At 41.0% G+C, this 20140-nt stretch overlaps 1 protein-coding gene across 33 annotated transcripts in view; it reads left to right on the top strand.

Annotated features, from left to right (window-relative positions):
* Window positions 1–20140, top strand: part of MYBPC1 (myosin binding protein C1) — a 177663-nt gene that overhangs the window by 93251 nt on the left and 64272 nt on the right. For all 33 annotated transcript variants that reach the window (XM_077472234.1, XM_077472233.1, XM_077472250.1 and 30 more), the window contains 5 exons: window positions 3585–3691; window positions 3829–3965; window positions 6704–6863; window positions 12523–12627; window positions 17305–17493. In XM_077472234.1, the coding sequence (XP_077328360.1) occupies window positions 3585–3691; window positions 3829–3965; window positions 6704–6863; window positions 12523–12627; window positions 17305–17493 (698 nt within the window). The remainder of the gene's footprint in view (window positions 1–3584; window positions 3692–3828; window positions 3966–6703; window positions 6864–12522; window positions 12628–17304; window positions 17494–20140) is intronic.

The following is a 20140-nucleotide window of genomic DNA, read 5'->3' as shown; positions in this document are numbered from 1 at the left end:
CAGAGAAGTAAAGACGGTATATATACTTAGCCGCTTATCCGGTTCCCAACCGGCGCACACCGATGTACGTTGGCAGAATGGCACGGACGGGCAAATGGGCTTACCTGTACGACCCTTTGAATCTTCCGCCGGCACACACGTGCCCTGGCCGGGACCTCCATGAGTCAGGTCATGGTCTCGTGTACTCAATCACCGTGGGGATAGCGCTGCTATCGCCTCACGGAGAGGAAGAACGGGGAGATGCTAATGTAAACAAGCATCTCCCCATTCTGCCTAGTGACAGTGTCACTATTCTCTGCTCCCTGTGATCGGGAGCAGAGATCAGTGACGTGTCACATGTAGCAGTTAGAAACATTACCCAGGACACACTTAAGCCTTACACTGCCCCCTAGTGGTCAACCCCCTCACTGCCAGTGTCATTTACACAGGAATCAGTGCATTTGTATAGCACTGATCGCTGTATAAATGACAATGGTCCAAAAAATGTGTCCGCCATAATGTCGCAGTCACGATAAAGAACGCTATAACTTTTGTGCAAACCAATCAATAAATGCTTATTGCGATTTTTTTTTTACCAAAAATATGTAGAAGAATACGTATTGGCCTAAACTGAGGGAAAAATATATTTTTTTATATATTTTTGGGGGATATTTATTATAGCAAAATGTAAAAAAGAATGCGTTTTTTTCAACATTTTCACTATTTTTATGTTTATAGCGCAAAAAATAAAAGCCGTAGGGATGATCAAATACAACCAAAAGAAAGCTCTATTTGTGGGAAAAAAAGCACGTCAATTTTGTTTGGGAGCCACGTCGCACGACCTCACAATTGCCAGTTAAAGCGATGCAGTGCCGAATCACAAAAAGTGCTCTGGTCAGGAAGGGGGTAAAATCTTCGGGGGCTGAAGCGGTTAAAAAGATCAGGCTAATTTATGAAGTAAACAGGATTTGAACAGACACAAATTGAAGAAAGCGTTTGAATTTAAAAGAGAATACACTAGAAATACCAGGACATAAAATGAAGGTTACTGATTGTGCCATTTTAGCATCTGCGGAAATAATAATTATGGAACTTTTACTTTCTCTTCTTTTAGTTTTATGTAGTAAACTTCCTCTAGCCTCAGTGGGGTTAATTTACTAAAGGCATATAGACTGTGCACTTTGCAAAGCGCAGTTGCACTCTGCAAATGCATTTGCTCCAGAGTTTAGTAAATGGGGTAAAGCTTCAAAATAACCAATCACATGCAAAGATAATTAAATAAAAACAACATTTTTTTGCTTGCATGTGATTTGATGATGGAAGTCAGCAAAGCTTCTGCTCACTTACTAAACTCTGTAGCAACTGCACTTTGCAAAGTGCACAGTCAGTTTGCCTTTAGTTAATCAACTCTAGTGTCCTTTACTGTGCAAGAAAGTCCCTGCCTTAGTATCATTATAGTATTTGCACTAAAGAATCATAAATCTTTTTTAGTGAACTCAACTATAATTACATTTCTACAGAAAGACCATAATTCCTAATGCTTTCTTTAAAAAAATTGTATGCTGCCCATAAACTGATTAAATTTTATGCTGTTAGCTATTCGATACAACTTTATAAATTGATCTGATGATTGAAAGATGATTCAAGTTTAAAAATGTGAACTGTGTTTACTCTTTTTAATTCATAATCACAACAGAAACTACCCAAATGACCCTGATCAAAGGCTGACATACCCCAGTTCTTAATACCGTGTATTGTCCGCTTTAACATCAATGACAGCAAGTCTTTTGTGGTATTCGTGGATGAGGCTCTTTATCTTCTCAGATGGTAAAGCTGCCCATTCCTCTTGGCAAAAAGCCTCCAGTTCCTGTAAATTATTGGGCTGTTTTACATGAACTGCACGTTTGACATCTCCCCAGAGTGGCTCAATGATATTGAGGTCAGGAGACTGAGATTGCCACTCCAGAACCTTCACTTTATTCTGCTGTAGCCAATGACAGCTCGACTTTGCCTTGTGTTTCGGATCATTGTCATGTTGGAATGTCCAAGTACCTCCCATGTGCAGCTTCCTGGCTGATAACTGCAAATGTTCCTCCAGTATTTTTTAATAACATACTACATTCATCTTGCCATCAATTTTGACCACATTTTCTGTGCCTTTGTAGCTCACACATCCCCAAAACATCAGGTTTCACAGTAGGAATGGTGTACCGTTCATTATAGGCCTTGTTGATGCCTCTCCAAATGTAGCGTTTATGGTTGTGGCCAAAAAGCTCAAATGTGGTCTTATCACTCCAAATGACTTTGTGCCAGAAGGTTTGAGGTTTGTCTCTGTGTTGTTTGGCATATTGTAAGTCTAATTTGCATAGTAATGGCTTTCTCCTGGTGACTCGACCATGCAGCCTATCTTTCTTCAAGTGCCTCCTTATTGTGCATCTTGAAACAGCCATACCACTTTTTCAGAGAGTCCTGTATTTCACCTGACGTTATTTGTGGGTTTTTCTTTGCATCCCTAACAATTTTCCTGGCAGTTGTGGCTGAAATTTTAGTTGGTCAGCCCGACCATGGCTTGGTTTCAACAGAACCCCTCATTTTCCACTTCTTGATTAGAGTTTGAGCACTGCTGATTGGCATTTTCAATTCCTTGGGTATCTTTTTATATCCCTTTCCTGTTTTATACAGTTCAACTACCTTTTCCCGTAGATCCTTTGACAATTCTTTTGTGTTCCCCATGACTCAGAATCCAGAAACGTCAGTTCAGCACTGGATGAAAGATGCAAGGGTCCGTCAGGAGTCCAGAAACTCATTGACCTTTTATACACACACACATACAAGCAAACAGATCACAGATGAGGATGGTTACTTTTAATAGCCATTCAAACCCCTTTGTGTCAACTTGTGTTCATGTTATCAGGCCATGTAAACTTTTGATCAGGGTCATTTGGGTAGTTTCTGTTGTGATTATAATTTAAAAAGAGTAAACACAGTTGATTGATAATAAATGGCTTCAGCCACACACTAACCACGAGTGAAAGAAAAGTTTTTGTGTTATCATTCATATTCTCTGAAAAATGGCCAGAAATCATATATAAGGGTGTAAACTTATGAGCACAACTGTAATAAGAAAACCGAGAGATATTCTGGACTTTTAAGGAGCTACGACATCAACAGATAGACAAAAAATACACATGTTTACACTTAAAAAATCATCTCATCTAACTTCTGTGTGGCAAAGATGAAATTAGATGAGATGACTTTTTAAGTGTAAAAATATGTGTATTTTGTGTCTATCTGTTGATATACTCTTTATTAACATTTTAAATGATGCTTCAAATAAATTATGGATTTTTTTGGTATTGTTCTTGTGATGTAGTAGCACCTTAAAAGTCCCAAATAGCTCTCGGTTTTCTTGTTACAACATATGGGATGTGGTGCATGAATTGATTGGTGATCCACCTACACTTACTGTTCAATTGATATAATAGATAATAATAATTATAATAGATATAATAAAGTGACTTAAAACCAATGGAGATTTTTTAATATATACTTCAAACCAAATAAACAATTTAAACTAAGATTCTAATGCAAGGATTATTTTTTAGGAATCACAGATTAGAAATAGCAAATGCACTGGTTGAAGATGGAGGCGACTATGTATTTGTTCCTGATCTTTACCTTATTAATATTCCAGCCAACGTACATGTCATTGGTATGTATTCTCAGCAATTTTTATTATTAATTTGTTTATATCTGACATCTATCAGTAATATTAATAATATAAAATTATTATTGTGTTAAATTCTTTCTAAGCTAATAAGCAAAATAAATTGTACATTTCCTTTGTAGATCCCCCAAGGATCCATTTTGACTCTCTTAATTACCCGGATAATACTGTGGTAGTCGTAGCAGGAACAAAGCTGCGGCTTGAGGTTCCAGTTACTGGTGAACCCGCACCTAAAATTATCTGGAGTAGAGGTGATAAGGTACTCATTAAAACTTTGTTTAAACCTTTTACTGATAATATGGGAGGTGATCTAGAAAACAGTATGGAAGGCACATTTGGGAGCATACTTTATAAGGCCTACCTCATTACACATAAGATAATGCTGACCATGAAAAATGGCAGAATAACACTTATGTGTAGTTCAGCAGTAAACTTATATATAAGAAGTACCTTGCTTGCATATAATCCTCAATACTGGTGGATCAAACACAATTTCCATGCTCACTTCCTCGGTTGCTAGGGGCAATGGCTGGCAGGTCACATGTGACCAGGTGATCCGTTCGAGCCCCCAAATGTAGCGGTACCCCTGTAGGGGCTGCTGAAAGATGTGGTCCCACCTGTCACCCCTGCCCAGCCCTGCATTCACTCCTCAGACACAATTGAGACAATGAATAGTCCTGTGGTTTGTTTTCGTTGATTTATTGAGGGGATTAGAACTTGGATGGGAAAGGGATTATGGAATGTCCAGGAATCAATGAAGAAATCATTAAGATGAACAACTGGAACCTATATTTACTCTTCTAGAGTTCTAGCCTCCTCCAGCACAATGCTTACTTGCAGATACTGTTACTCCCTCTCTCCTGTACAATACTTGGTTCTAGGCACAGCTAGCACATAATTAGGCCCAACACTGACACAGTCAGACCTTACCAACTGCCATTTGCAGGCAGGGACTGTGGGCCCCTTTAGTGTAGCAACAAATAGTGGAAGAAAAGGCTTTAGTGCTAGCTGTCCTATGGTGGACTACTGCTCTAACTCAGTCCTTTTCAGGCCCTGCCAGCCCTCCCGGCTGCAACTACCCAATTCCACTCCCCATGACATCACAGTTCTTGCTGCTGGCTCTACATCTCAGACTGCACACTCCCAATCCACTCCAGCATGCCTCCCCAGTTCTCCCAACTGTGCCTGTCACTCACCAGCCCTCCTGGCTGAAACCGGGGGAACCCTCCTGAAGACTTGCATGGCAACACTAGCTCGTGTCATCATCTCTGGTTCCTCTCTGCGCCTCCTGTCCAAATCCTTCTTGCTTGCGGAGAAGGCCTCTCTCCTGCACCCAAACCCTGAGGCCCAAGGTCACCCCCCCCAGGCTGGGAGCCCCCTTAAAGGCCTCGACAATCTAGTGCTCTATCTCCAGCTTCTTCCACCCGACAACTCCTCTTCAGCAGGGCTGACCCTGGGTATTTCAAGGAGGCCTGCCCCTGCAAATCCTGGTTGGGGATTGGTCTGGGCTCCATGAGACACCCCATGTCACTCCACTCCTCTTCCCCACCTCTCTTCTAGAATCATCTAGAAGCCAGAGGGAGGTGACAGAAATGATGCTGCATGTGAGTCACCTGCTGCTACTCTAGGCCACTCCCAGCCCACACAAACAGGCCTAGCCTGCTGCTAGGCCTGATTAAATTTATCTGCACTCACATAAAATCTTACTTCTAGCACCTACCTAAAGTAAAGGGTGCTACACTAGTTTCCTCCCACACACCAAAGACATGCTGGTAGGTTAATTGGATCCTGTCTAAATTCAAACAATCGACTTTTGTTGAACGGAGCAGTGTCGGCAGGGCCATAAAATGCTGACATTTCCACAGGAAGAGGCAGAAAAAATTGAGTACTGTCTGTGATATTTTATTTATTTCATTGCACTAACATACAATTTTTCAGGACAGGATTTCGGGGTATGTCCCTTTCTTCAAGGTCCAAGCAGTACTGATTCACAATTTTTTAAGAAGAATGTTAAAAAAAATAAAAAATAAAAACACATCTCTGAGGGAAAGGAGAGAAAGAAAAAAAAAGAGAGAAAAACAAACACATACAAATCAATGGTAATAAAGATAGCAGCGGAGTTAGTGAGATAAGACAGAGGGAGAGCTATAGAATGGGGGGGGGGGGGGGGTTGCTAATCATACTTTGATATAATGGGTAAGGAAACCAATATCTAAATTCAGGCCATTATTTTTTGTGTCAAAAAGAATTATCATTCTTAGTTCAAACGTTTTCCTTTCCTGGATAGTTCTGAAATTCCCTTTAAGAACTAAAACATTGAGGTCCTCTATAGTGTGGTCCGGTTGTGAGAAGTGATTTCCCACAGGTGCACAAACTGTCTTCTTTATGTTCCTTGATGGTATGTCTGTGCAAATTCATCCTCGCTTGCAACTTCTGTCCTGTTTCACCAACTAAGGATGAGCTCAGTCGTGTTTGCATACTCCACGTGCAGAGCCCACCACAGGCAGTGAGACATTGCCCCGATGCGCGGCTGCAGTGATTGGGCAATGTCTCTCTGCCTGCGACTAGCTCAGCGCTTTTCCGACTTCCTGGTGGGCTCTGCACGTAGAGTATGCGAACACGTTGATGGGTACACAACATTACTGGAGGTACAGTTATAAGATCCCATGATATTGAAGGTCCCATTTGTGTGTGTGCACCCTTTTGGATAGATTGATCTGATTTCGTTATTTGTAACATTATAATCAGAGTGTGTTTCCCTGCTGATTAGTTTGTGTCTGAGGTTGGGTGGTTGTCTGAAAGCCAATAACGGGGGTTGAAATATTGCTTTCAAAGTTTCATCCTCTGTTATAATGGCCACACAGGAAGAGGGCGTGTCCTCATTGCAAAATTCCTTCTTACTTATAGTTCCTTTGACATGGAGAAAGGAAGCTTAGCAGAAACATTTTATGGATTTGGGTTTTATGAGTTCTTTTCAATGTTCTTTATAACCTTTAGTGGATCACGGATCTGAGTGGTCGTATAAGGGCAGAGTCATTTCCTGATCATGGACTTCTAGTTATTGACTGTGCTGAGAAGGAAGATACTGGGACATACAGGATGATGGTAAAGAATGAAGCAGGTGAAGCTGTAGCACACATCAAAATAAAGGTTGTTGGTAAGTGAGAATATTTCCATTGTTTTAGCCATACTGTACCTACCAATCAGATCCTTTCCCATGTTTAGGTAATAATATACAACAAAATTAAATTTACTTGCAAATTTCTGTGCAAGTGCACAGAGTAGGGGAAGATTACTGCACCTTTGGAAGGGTTCAAGGTGGCAGGTATGTCATTGTGCTTTTATAGCCAATAGAATAATTGCATTTTTATTTTTCAACTCCCAAGTTAAATGACAGATTTTAAATCTGACAATACATTCTTAAGTTAAAAACATTTGAGTTTATTTTTGTTTGTATTTTTTTACCTTTTAAGTGTTTTTTAATCCTACTGAGAACCCCATCTAAATGACTTATGAGATGTAACTAATCAGAAGTCAACCAGAACATTAGGAAAAACTGTATTATGCATCTGTAAATTAAGCCTGAACTTTCAGTGTTAAAATACACATGTATGAACATACTGTCTGTATTATTATCTGGCAAAGTAATTGCAATTCTGTCAAGCTACTTTTGTGACCCATACCCCTCTGCCTGAGGGCACAGACAGCAGGGTGACCCTTTTCTCAGTTAAAGGATAATCACACTGTCCATGCTCCAGCCTTACCCATGCTGTGTGGTTTAGCCGCTGCAAACTCTCCCCATTGAACTTCACACAGGGACTGGCAGGACCCTGGACAAGTGAGTATAATACCTTGGGGAATGGGAACTGGAGAAGAAAGGGGTGGGGGTTGACTTAAAGAGGAAGGAAAGGCTATCTGCTAAATAAGCTTTAATCTGTTTCCTAGTAGTCACATGGCCTCACAGTGCTGGGTCTTGGGCCTTACAAATGGTGTGCAGCATTAGTGAAGGCAGGGGCCAGGATACATTTAAAGCTTAGTAGCTCCCTCTAGGCATACCTGTGCTTAATCTAACCATTCTTATATGTGCTCCTACTATGGAGGCTCTGGAAATTTTAGTTAGGACCACAGTATATACAGAGGTCCCTTGGCTTGGGTACTATGGCTTAGGCATATATTTGCAAATGTGTGCAAACAACTCCTCTGTTTTTTACCTAAAATCATAAGTTCGCTTGCTTTGCAGGCTGGTCCGTAAGGGTGCTGAGAAATCTTTGGATTGTTACTTAGTTGATAACCTTTTGCTCTTCTTTAAAGGATAATTATAAAGAATAGTTATCCTTTAAAGGGGTAAATACTTGCTTTTTTAAAAATAAAAATAATTATACTTACCCGCTATGCGCAGCCCCGATTCTCTTCTTCTGGGGTCCCCTGCCGGTGCTTCAGGCCCCTCCTCTTCATCAGGTGCCCCCACGGAAAGCTGCTTTCCCTGGGGGCACCCATGCAGGCTCGCTCCTGTGTCCCGCTGCTGTGTCCATTGACACAGACTTCAGGATTTGGGCCCCGTCCCCCGCTCCCGTATTACTGGATTTCATTGACAGAAGCGGTAGCCAATGGCTCCTGCTGCTATCAATCTGTCTAATAAGCTTTAATCTGTTTCCTAGTGGTCACATGGCCTCATAGTGGCCTCATAGTGCTAGGTCTTGGGTCTTAAAAATGGTAAGGAGAGAGACAGTGGCTGGAGCGACTGTGCACGTGCACATCACTGGATCGGATCAAGCTCAGGTAAGAAAAAGGCCGGTATGGGGAGAAGCTGCAGCACAGAAGGTTTGTTACCTTAATGCATAGAATGAATTAAAGTGAAAAATATTGAGCTTGACAACCCCTTTAAGAAACAAAATGGTTTTGCCAGTATGTCTGCTGCCTTTGACCCAGACAATGAAGGAGCAGCATTGCATTGATAAGTCATCAGCTCTGCTCATTCTGCTCTGTCAGAAAATATGCATGCAGCAGAGCTTGACTGGCTTCTATTACTACAACTCCCTTTCCCAGTCTGAGGGATGCTGTGCAGAGGATGAGAGGAGGCTGACCTCAAGACAGATTTAGGTACTTCTGCTATTTGTATGTATACATTAATTATTTTTAAAAAAGTATACAAATGTACATTACATTTTTTTTTATCTTACTGTATTTCATCTTTAAGACTTTTCTGGAGTAATTGCCAAGTCATTAGGAGTAATAGCACTAAAGACACTAATAGACATCAGAAAATAGTCAGATTGAGCAAGTACAATGTTTGTACAGCATTGGCCCATTACAGGAATATTTGGGTCATATGAGCATTCCTGTTTAGACTATTGATTTAGCAGAAGAAGACATAGCGTCAAAAAACAAAAGACAGTCACAGCACCGTCTTATCGCAAACGAAACAGCAGCAAATAAACATGGTCTTCCAACCTTGATGTTTACTCTTTCTTATGAGAAATGGTAATCAAGACTGTCTGAGGCTGCCAACAAACTCTGGATTTTACCCAATCGCAAGGACGCGAGATGACAATTGCTCAATCTAGTTATTTTTATCCAGATTGAGCATTCATTTTGTGTCTTTGGGGTTTGTGAGAAGCCCACCACTAAACTGCTGTTGGGGGGGTTAGGGTGGAAAGATAAATATAGAAACCTGTTTACAGTGCCTTGAAATTGTATTCCTTCCCCTAGTAATGTTCCAAATTTTGTCACGTTACAACCAAAAACGTAAATGTAATTTATTATCTTATGTGATAGACCAACACAAGGTGACACATAATTGTGAAGTGGAAGGAAAATGATGAATTGTTTTCAATAATTTTTTACAAATAAATATCTGAAAAGTGTGGCATGCATTTATAGTCAGCCCCCTTTACTCTGATACCCCAGACTCAAATCTATTGGAACCTAACTAGTAAATAGAGTCCACCTGTGTGTAATTTAATTTGTTAGAGAACCTTAGTGAACAAACAGCATCATGAAGGCCAAGGAACACACCGGACAGGTCAGGGATACAATTGTGGAGAAGTGTAAAGCCGTGTATAAAAAAAATATCCCAAGCTTTGAATATCTCATGGAGCACTGTTCAATCCATCATCCCAAAATGTAAAGAGTATGGCACAACTGCAAAACTACCAAAACATAGCCATCCACCTAAACTGACAGGCCAGGCAAGGAAAGCAATAATAAGAGAAGCAGCCAAGAGGTCCATGGTAACTCTGGAGGAGATCCACAGCTCAGGTGGGAGAATCTGTTCACAGGACAACTATTAGTTGTTCACTTCACAAATCTGCCTGGAAGTGTGGCAAGAAGAAAGCCATTGTTGAAAGAAAGTTATAAGAAGTCCCAATTGCAGTTTGGGAGAAGCCATGTGGGGGACACCGTACACATGTGGGAGAAGGTGTTCTGGTCAGATGAGACCAAAATTGAATTTTTTGGCCCAAAAGCAAAACGCTATGTGTGGTGGAAAACTAACACTGCGCATCACCCAGAACACACCATCTCCACTGTGAAACATGGTGGTGGCAGCATCTTGTTGTGGTAATGATGTTCTTCAGCATGGGCAGGGAGGCAGTTCAGAGTTGATAGGAAGGGGGATGGAGCCAAATACAGGGCAATCTTAGAAGAACACCTGTTTAGTCTGCATAAGACAGAAGGTGGAGGTTCACCTTCCTGCAGGACAAAAACCCTAAACATACAGCCAGAGCCACAATGGAATGATTTAGATCAAAGTATGTTCATGTGTTAGAATGGCCCAGTCAAAGCCCAGACCTAAATCCAACTGAGAATCTGTGGCAAGACTTGAAAATTGCCGTTCACAGACAATCTCTATCCAATCTGACAGAGCTTGAGCTATTTTGCAAAGAAGAATGGGCAAAAATGTCACTCTCTAGATGTGCACAGCTGTTGACATATCCAAATAGACTTGCAGCTGTAATTGCAGCGAAAGGTGGTTCTACAAAGTATTGACCCAGGGGGGCTGAATACAAATGCACGCCACACTTTTCACATATTTATTTGTAAAACATTTTGAAAACCATTTATCATTTTCCTTCCACTTCAATTATGTGCCACTTTATGTTGGTCTATCTCAAAATCCCAATAAAATACATTTACATTTTTGGTTGTAACATGACAAAATGTGGAAAATTTCAAGGGGTGTGAATACTTTTTCAAGGCACTGTAGATGCTTATCTTCACCCTAAAGTTAATTAGTGATGACAGCGGCTTCTTCCAGCCATCATCTCTTTGCATTCATATAAATACCAACACTTGGCCAAGTTGAGTGTTTGAGATTGAGAGCAGTGAATATCAGGTGAGAAGGGCTGGTTAGATTTTGCTTAAATGGCAGCTGATCACTATTGCCACATGTAGATTATATCAATGCCTTTAGAGATTATGGAAACCTGATGGGTTCTAGCTTCTATAGTAATGCCTCAATTTTTAAGTTCTGTATCTATTGACTTGAAGTGCACTATATTGTCAAAAGTATTGGGACACCTGCCTTACACATGAAATTTAATGGCATCTCAGTCATAGTCCATAGGGTTCAATATTGCGTTGGCCCGTCCTTTGCAGCTATAACAGCTTCAACTCTTCTGGGAAGGTTGTCCACAAGGTTTAGGAATGTGTCTATGGGAATGTTTGACCATTCTTCCAGAAGCGCATTTTTGAGGTCAGGCACGGATGTTGGACAAGAAGGCCTGGCTCGCAGTCTCCACTCTAATTCATCCCAAAGGTGTTCTGTCGGGTTGAGGTCAGGACTCTGTGCAGGCCAGTGAAGTTCCTCCACCCCAAACTCACTCATTCATGTCTTTATGGATCTTGCTTTGTGCACTGGTCCAAATCATTTGGTGGAGGGGGGATTATGCTGTGGGGTTGTTTTTCAGGGGTTGGGCTTGTCCCTGTTCCAGTGAAGGGAACTCTTAAGACTTCAGCATAACAAGACATTTTTAACAATTGAATGCTCTAAACTTTGTGGAAACAGTTTGGGATGGCCCCTTCCTGTTCCAACATGACTGCACAGAAGTGATCAGAAAAGCCTGACAGTGATTCTAACCCATCACCAATCTATCCAAATATCCCAAAAAAAGATTTGTCTTTAGTTATAACTCTTTTCTGTCAATTAAATATTAAGTCCTCATGGACACAGGAAGTCTAAAATGCAGCTTTTGCAGGCATTTGCCTCTAAACACACTGCTATGTTAGCCTATGTGTCCTTGCACACATAGGCATTTACAGGTGTTTAGAGGCAGAAGGGTTTGGAGACAGAAAATAAAACACACAGACATTATCAGGAAAGGAGTGCTTCGGTGAAAAAACACCAAAAGCACATAAACGTGCATTAACGCTAGTGAATTTAGGCACATTCACACGTTTATGCATTAATGCATTCTAATTGCCAGACTAAATTTATATTCTATCCAATAGAATGCATTAACTCCAAACGTGTGAATGTGCATAGGTGCACATTCTAAATTCGTCTTCAAGTGCATTTTTTCAGCTGTGTTTTCCTCCCCAAAAATGAGGCATAAATAGGGAGTACTTATGAGTTCTGATGCTATGCTAAGCTCCAACAGGCTCATTACTGGTTTTATAATAGAGGCTGAAAATAATTGGAGGACAGAGACAACCTCACCAGTCATCAGGCAACAAGTGAATTGTTTTTCACATTATTGGAGAAAGCAGAAATTCCTTTAATTCTATTCAGTACCTATGAATAACTTTTTGTTTAATTTTTTTTTTCAAAATGATAAACGTTAAGTTTAAGTCTACAGAATGTTTGTTTGATTTATCAGATATACCCGATGCACCACTAGCTCCTGAAGTAACTGAGGTTGGAGAGGACTGGTGTATTATGAAATGGGACCCACCATTATATGATGGCGGATGCCCTATTATGGGTAAGTGAATTTATAATCTCACCTGCATACTATTCTATTACATAAAAAGTTAAGCTATGGCACTTACAATTTACTAAATTTCTGCAGAATCAATGGTAAAACCTATTTCTGTAGCCACATCCCCTTAGTTTGTTCTGTCTACTAGGAAAAGTGAGTATATGGTGGTGAGGAGGGGAGATTTAAGTGTAAATGTTGCTTTACCCATCATCAGCAAAAGCACAGATTCACATTTTAGTGAATCAGGTTAGGACAAAGCTTACAACCTTTCAACTACCTAGTTGTACAAGATCTGATAGGGAAAGTAAACTTTTATTTATATGATTTGGTAGATGTCCAAAATGCTTTGTAAAGCTATATTTCAAGTTTTAAATGTGCAAGGTATTATATTGTGTCTGTGTGCAATAAAAGTGTATTTTTTCCAAACAATTTTTTTTTCTAAAAACAATAATGTGTGACATAAAAATGTTGCACCAACCATTATTTTATTCTATAGGGCCTCTGCTAATATACATGTAAGACTCTTTTTCTTGCTAGAACATTTATTTGAACCCCCAAACATATATATATATATATATATATATATAATGTTTAGGGGGTTCCAAGTAATTTTCTAGCCAAAAAAAAGTGTCACAATTGGCCCGGTTGGCAAGTAGTTAATAGACAATTTCCTGAAACCAGTCCTCAAGCTTTCACCATAAGGGTGGCAATTAACCACTACAGCCCCGGACCAATAAACACCTTAAGGACCAGAGGTCTTTTTCCAATTTCGTACTGCGCTGCTTTAACTGGTAATTGCGCGGTCATGCAATATTGCACCCAAACGAAATTTGCGTCCTTTTCTTCCCACAAATAGAGCTTTCTTTTGATGATATTTGATTGCCTCTGCGATTTTTATTTTTTTGCGATATAAATGGAAAAAGAGCGAAAATTTTGAAAAAAAAGATATTTTCTTCTTTTTGTTATAAGAAAAATCGAATAAACTAAATTTTAGTCATACATTGAGGGCAAAATGTATTCAGCCACATGTCTTTAGTAAAAAAAATGTCAATAAGCGTATATTTTTTGGTTTGCGCAAAAGTTATAGCGTCTACAAACTAGAGTACATTTTCTGGAATTTACACAGCTTTTAATTTATGACTGCCTATCTCATTTCTTGAGGTGCTAAAATGGCAGGGCAGTACAAACCCCCCCCCAAATGACCCCATTTTGGAAAGTAGACACCCCAAGGAAATTGCTGATGGGTATGTTGAGCCCATTGAATATTTTTTTTTTTTGTCCTAAGGGATTGAATAATGACAAAAAAAAATAAAAAATTTACAAAAAGTTGTCACTAAATGATATATTGCTCACACATGCCATGGTTATATGTGGAATTGCACCCCAAAATATATTCCGCTACTTCTCCTGAGTATGGGGATACCACATGTGTGGGACTTTTTGGGAGTCTAGTCACGCACGGCACCCCGAAAACCAATCACCACCTTCAGGATTTCTAAGGGTGCAAATTTTTGATTTCACTCCTCACTACCTATCACAGTTTCGAAGGCCATAAAATGCCAAAATAGCACAAAACCCCCCAAAATGACCCCATTTTGGAAAGTAGACACCCCAAGATATTTACTGAGAGGCATGTTGAGTCCATGGAATATTTTATATTTTGCCACAAGTTGCGGGAATATTACAAACTTTGTTTTTTTGCACAAAGTTGTCACTAAATGATATATTGCTCACACATGCTATGGGCATATGTGAAATGACACCCCAAAATACATTCTGCTGCTTCTCCTGGGTACAGGAATACCACATGTGTGGGACTTTTTGGGAGCCTAGCCACGTACGGGACCCCGAAATCCAAGCACCGCCTTCAGGATTTCTAAGGGCATACATTTTTTATTTTACTCCTCACTACCTATCACTACCTATCACAGTTTTGAAGGCCATAAAATGCCAAGATGGCACAAAACCCCCCCAAATGACCCCATTTTGGAAAGTAGACACCCCAAGCTATTTGCTGAGGGCCATGTTGAGACCATTGAATATTTTTTTTTGTCCCAAGGGATTGAATAATGACAAAAAATCACTAAATGATATATTGCTCACACATGCCATGGTTATATGTGGAATTGCACCCCAAAATATATTCCGCTACTTCTCCCGAGTATGGGGATACCACATGTGTGGGACTTTTTGGGAGTCTAGTCGCGCACGGCACCCCGAAAACCAATCACCACCTTCAGGATTTCTAAGGGTGCAAATTTTTGATTTCACTCCTCACTACCTATCACAGTTTCGAAGGCCATAAAATGCCAAAATAGCACAAAACCCCCCAAAATGACCCCATTTTGGAAAGTAGACACCCCAAGCTATTTGCTGAGAGGCATGTTGAGTCCATGGAATATTTTATATTTTGCCACAAGTTGCGGGAATATTACAAACTTTTTTTTTTTGCACAAAGTTGTCACTAAATGATATATTGCTCACACATGCTATGGGCAGAAGTCAAATTACACCCCAAAATAAATTTTGCTGCTTCTCCCGAGTACTGAGATACCACAAATGCGGGGGACTTTTAGGGAGCCTAGCCATGTATGGGACCCCGAAAACCAAGCACTGCCTTCCGGATTTAAATATAAAATGCTACCAAAAAAACTGTTAGCGATCGCAGGGATCAGGCCTAACTCTGCGATTGCTGCAGTTATGTGTTTAGTGTTTTGTAAGTGACAGTGATCGATCGATACTGCAATTGGGTGGGCTGGGCAGAGGGGCAAAACGCAGGTGCCAGCAGGTATCTGGGCTGATCCCGCTAACAATGCGTTTTTTTGGAACCCTGAACTGCTGGGAACGCTAGTATAGATCTGATCAGATCAGATATTGATCTGTTCAGATTCTATACCACTACAGGAGGTTTATGCTTTGCGTGTGGGTGTTAGCGGTACTGGCACTAACCTAGCGCTGCCTGGGGCGACGCAGACCCTGACCCTAAAACCTAATTGATATCACCCGCCAGGTGATCAGGGGGTTAAACCTTTATTGGGTAATAAATGGGGGGTGCCCTGATGCTATAAAAAGCAAACTAACCAGAGTCACCCGTAACACTTATACGGTGATCAGTGCTGAAAGGGTTAACTAGGGGCAATCAGGGGGTTCAAATTTTTATTAGGTAGTATATGGGGGTCCCTGGCGCTATATAAAAACCTGATGGGGAACCTAAATAACTAACTGGCTAACCAGCGTCACCGGTGACACTTATACTGTGATCGCTGGTGAAAGGGTTAACTAGGGGCAATCAGGGGGTTAAAACCATTATTGGGTAGTATATGGGGGTACCTAACGCTATAAAAACCTGGCGGTGAACCTAAAAAAATAACTAGCTACCTAACGACACTAGTGACACTAATGCAGCGATCAGAAAAACGATCGCTTAGTGACACTGGCAAAAGGGGGTGAAAGGGTTAACTAGGGGCAATCAGGGGGTTAAAACCATTATTGGGTAGTATATCGGGGTACCTAGCGCTATAAAAACCTGGCGGTGAACCTAAAAAAATAACTAGCTACCTAGCGACACTAGCGACACTAATGCAGCGATCAGAAAAATGATCGTTTAGTGACAGTGGCAAAAGGGGGTGAAAGGGTTAACTAGGGGCAATCAGGGGGTTAAAACCATTATTGGGTAGTATATCGGGGTACCTAGCGATATAAAAACCTGGCGGTGAACCTAAAAAAATAACTAGCTACCTAGCGACAGTAGCGACACTGATGCAGCGATCAGAAAAATGATCGCTTAGTGACACTGGCAAAAGGGGGTGAAAGGGTTAACTAGGAGCAATCAGGGGGTTAAAACCATTATTGGGTAGTATATCGGGGTACCTAGCGATATAAAAACCTGACGGTGAACCTAAAAAAATAACTATCTACCTAGCGACAGTAGCGACACTGATGCAGCGATCAGAAAAATGATCGCTTAGTGACACTGGCAAAAGAGGGTGAAAGGGTTAACTCTAGGGGCAATCAGGGGGTTAAATCTTTATTGGGGGTGATAGGGGGCTACCCTGGACCTAACACTAACTGCCCTGACAGTTTTAACTGTTACAACTGACACTGAATGCATTGATCAGTAAAGAAATGATCAATGCAATCAGTGACACTGTGACTGGGGGGGAGGGAGGGTGGGGGGGGATCAGGGGGCAATCGGGGGGGATCGGGGGGGGGGTTTGTGTGCCTCTGTGTACCTACATGTCAGTGTAGTGTTGGTGCACACTTACTTTTAGTCTTCTCCTCGTAGTCCGGTCAAAAAGACCGCCCCGAGGAGAAGGACATCACTTCCTCCTTCCTGTGTAAACAATACACAGTGAGAGGAAGTTCGTCATTGGCCAGGAGCGATCCAGAGGGGGTGGCCAGAAACCAACGGCCATCCCCTCATCACGGATCGCTTCTGCAGCGAACCGGACCGCCGTATCCAGCGGGAGGGGGTCCGATCGGACCCCCCACCCGCTGGAAGGCAGACACGTACATCTACGTGCTTGTGCCTGCCTGTGCCATTGTGATGACGTACAATGGCAATACGGCGGTCCTTAAGTGGTTAAAACCTAGTGTTTGTGAATTTAATTATTTGCTATTTGTATTGTAGTCACAATGAAGTATAAGAATACATATTTTTGTTTATGCTCAAATATACAGGTTACTTTATTGAAAGAAAAAAGAAGCAGAGCTCCAGGTGGATGAGATTAAATTTTGACTTATGTAAGGATACCACTTTTGAACCCAAAAAAATGATTGAAGGTGTGGCTTATGAGGTTCGGGTTTTTGCTGTCAACTCAATAGGGATTTCTAAACCAAGCCTGCCCTCCAAACCCTTTGTCCCATTAGGTAAGTAAATGGTAGACTGCAAGTCGGTGGGCATAGTTTCTTGGTACTGGATTTGTAAATTTTAGAAGTATAATTATGTTTATAGCATAAATGAAGCATTTTAGGAATATTTTTGCACAACTGATGATTTTACTGAGTGCTTTAGTCCAGTTCTATTTCATTTACAATGTATATTTAAGTGATATAACTAAAGGGTTGGTGGGTCTACGGATAACAAAAAAGGTGTGCAATAGGGCTGATATCCCTTGAGGTGTCCGTAACATGGAACATGATTTGGCATTACTGGAAATATGGTCAAAAAAGTGAAAACTGCAGTTTGAATGTTACTAAATGAAAAATAATGCACCAAGGAAAAGAAATACCTTTGTAGAGTACAATATTGAAGGTATAGTGTTGGCCAGCACTAAAAAAGGAAAAAGATTTGGGAGTACCTATTTTAGATAATTGCAAAATGATCAAAAAGTATGACCAGGTAGTGAGAAAGGCAAATATAATTCTAGGATGCATCAGAGTAAATGAACACTGCAGTAGACCAGGCTATGATTAGGTTGCCCTTGCACAAACACTGTCAAAAGAACTTTGTTGGTGGAATCAGGCTGGTTAGAAATATTTGGTTGTTAGGCTATTGTTCCCTGAAATAAGATCAGTAAAAGTCATTTCAGCAATATACACTACCTCACAAAAGTGAGTACACCCCTCATATTTTTGTAAATATTGTATTCTATCTTTTCATGTGACAACACTTAAGAAATGACAATTTGCTACAATGTAAAGTAGTGAGTGTACAGCTTGTATAACAGTGTAAATTTTCTGTCCCCTCAAAATAACTCAACACACAGCCATTAATGTCTAAACCGCTGGCAACAAAATTGAGTACACCCCTAAATGAAAATGTCCAAATTGGGCCCAAAGTGTCAATATTTTGTGTGGCCACCATTATTTTCCAGCACTGCCTTAACCCTCTTGGGCATGGAGATCATCAGAGATACACAGGTTGCCAGTGGAGTCTTCTTCCACTCCTCCATGATAACATCACAGAGCTGGCGGATGTTAGAGACCTTGTGCTCCTCCACCTTCTGTTTGAGGATGCCCCACAGATGCTCAGTAAATATTAGATCTGGTGACATGCTTGGCCAGTCCATCACCTTTACTCTCAGCTTCTTTACCAAGGCAGTTGGGTGTGTTTGGGGTTGTTATCATGTTGGAATACTGCCCTGCGGCCCAGTCTCCAAAGCGAGGGGATCATGCTCTCAGTATGTCACAGTAAATGTTGGCATTCATGGTTCCCTCAATGAACTGTAGCTCCCAAGTGCCGGCAGCACTCATGCAGCCCCAGTCTATGACACTCCCACCACCATGCTCGACTGTAGGAAAGACACACTTGTCTTTGTACTCCTCACCTGGTTTCCGCCACAGACACTTGACACCATCTGAACCAAATAGGTTTATCTTGGTCTCATCGGACCACAGGACATGGTTCCAGTAATCCATGTCCCTAGTCTGCTTGTCTTCAGCAAACAGTTTGTGGGCATTCTTGTGCACATCTTTAGAAGAGGCTTCCTTCTTGTACGGCAGCCATGCAGACCAATTTGATGCAGTACTAACAGGCTGACCCCCCCACCCCTTCAACCTCTGCAGCAATGCTGGCAGCACGTCTGTTTTCCAAAGACAACCTTTGGATATGATTCTGAGCACATGTACTCAACTACTTTGGTTGACCATAATGAGGCTTGTTCTGAATGGAACCTGTCCTGTTAAACCACTGTATGGTCTTGTCCACTGTGCTGCAGCTCAGTTTCAGGGTCTTGGCAATCTTCTTATAGCCTAGGCCATCTTTATGTAGAGCAACAATTCTTTTTTTCAGATGCTCAGAGGTGCCATGTTAAATTTCCAATGACCAATATGAGAGAGTGAGAGAAATAACATCAAATTTAACACACCTGCTCCCCATTCACACCTGAGACCATGTAACACTAACAAATCACAATGGGGAGCCAAATTTTGAAATTTTTTACTTAGGTACTTAGGGGTGTACTCACTTTTGTTGCCAATGGTTCAGACATTAATGGCTGTGTGTTGAGTTATTTTGAGGGGACAGCAAATTTATAATGTTAGGCTTCATGTACATGGGACATTGTTTAACCGCTCCTGAACTATTTAACTTGACAGCTAGAAACCGACATCTAAAAATGTCAGTTTAGCCGTGTTCACATGTCACGTTTAGCCGCGTTTGCATCTAGAAGCGTTTTTAAAAAATGTTACCGCGTTTAGCAGCGTTTACAAGCTGTTACAGGCATTTGGCGTTTCAAATGCCTCTGAACATCCATCCTGAACACATTTTTTTGTGTTCCAAAAAATTATTTTAAACTCAGCTTCCAAGAAACAACTATAAATGACCCTGTGTACATGCACTGATAAGACAACATAGAGGAGAGTTCAGGGGCAGCTGAAAATAATGCCCAACTGCTCCTAAACGTCCGTTTACCAGCAGCAGTGTACACGCTGTACGCTCACTACTTTACATTGTAGCAAAGTGTAATTTCTTCTGTGTTGTCACATGAAAAGATATAATAAAATATTTACAAAAATGTGAGAGGTGTACACACTTTTGTGAGATACTGTACATATAGGTGAAAAATAATCAGCT

This window comes from Lithobates pipiens, unplaced genomic scaffold (genome assembly GCF_037356315.1).
Source record: "Lithobates pipiens isolate NorthernLeopardFrog02 unplaced genomic scaffold, aLitPip1_a1.2 Scaffold_8, whole genome shotgun sequence".
In the NCBI taxonomy this organism is placed as follows: domain Eukaryota; kingdom Metazoa; phylum Chordata; class Amphibia; order Anura; family Ranidae; genus Lithobates; species Lithobates pipiens.
This window is presented reverse-complemented; position numbering and strand designations above follow the sequence as displayed.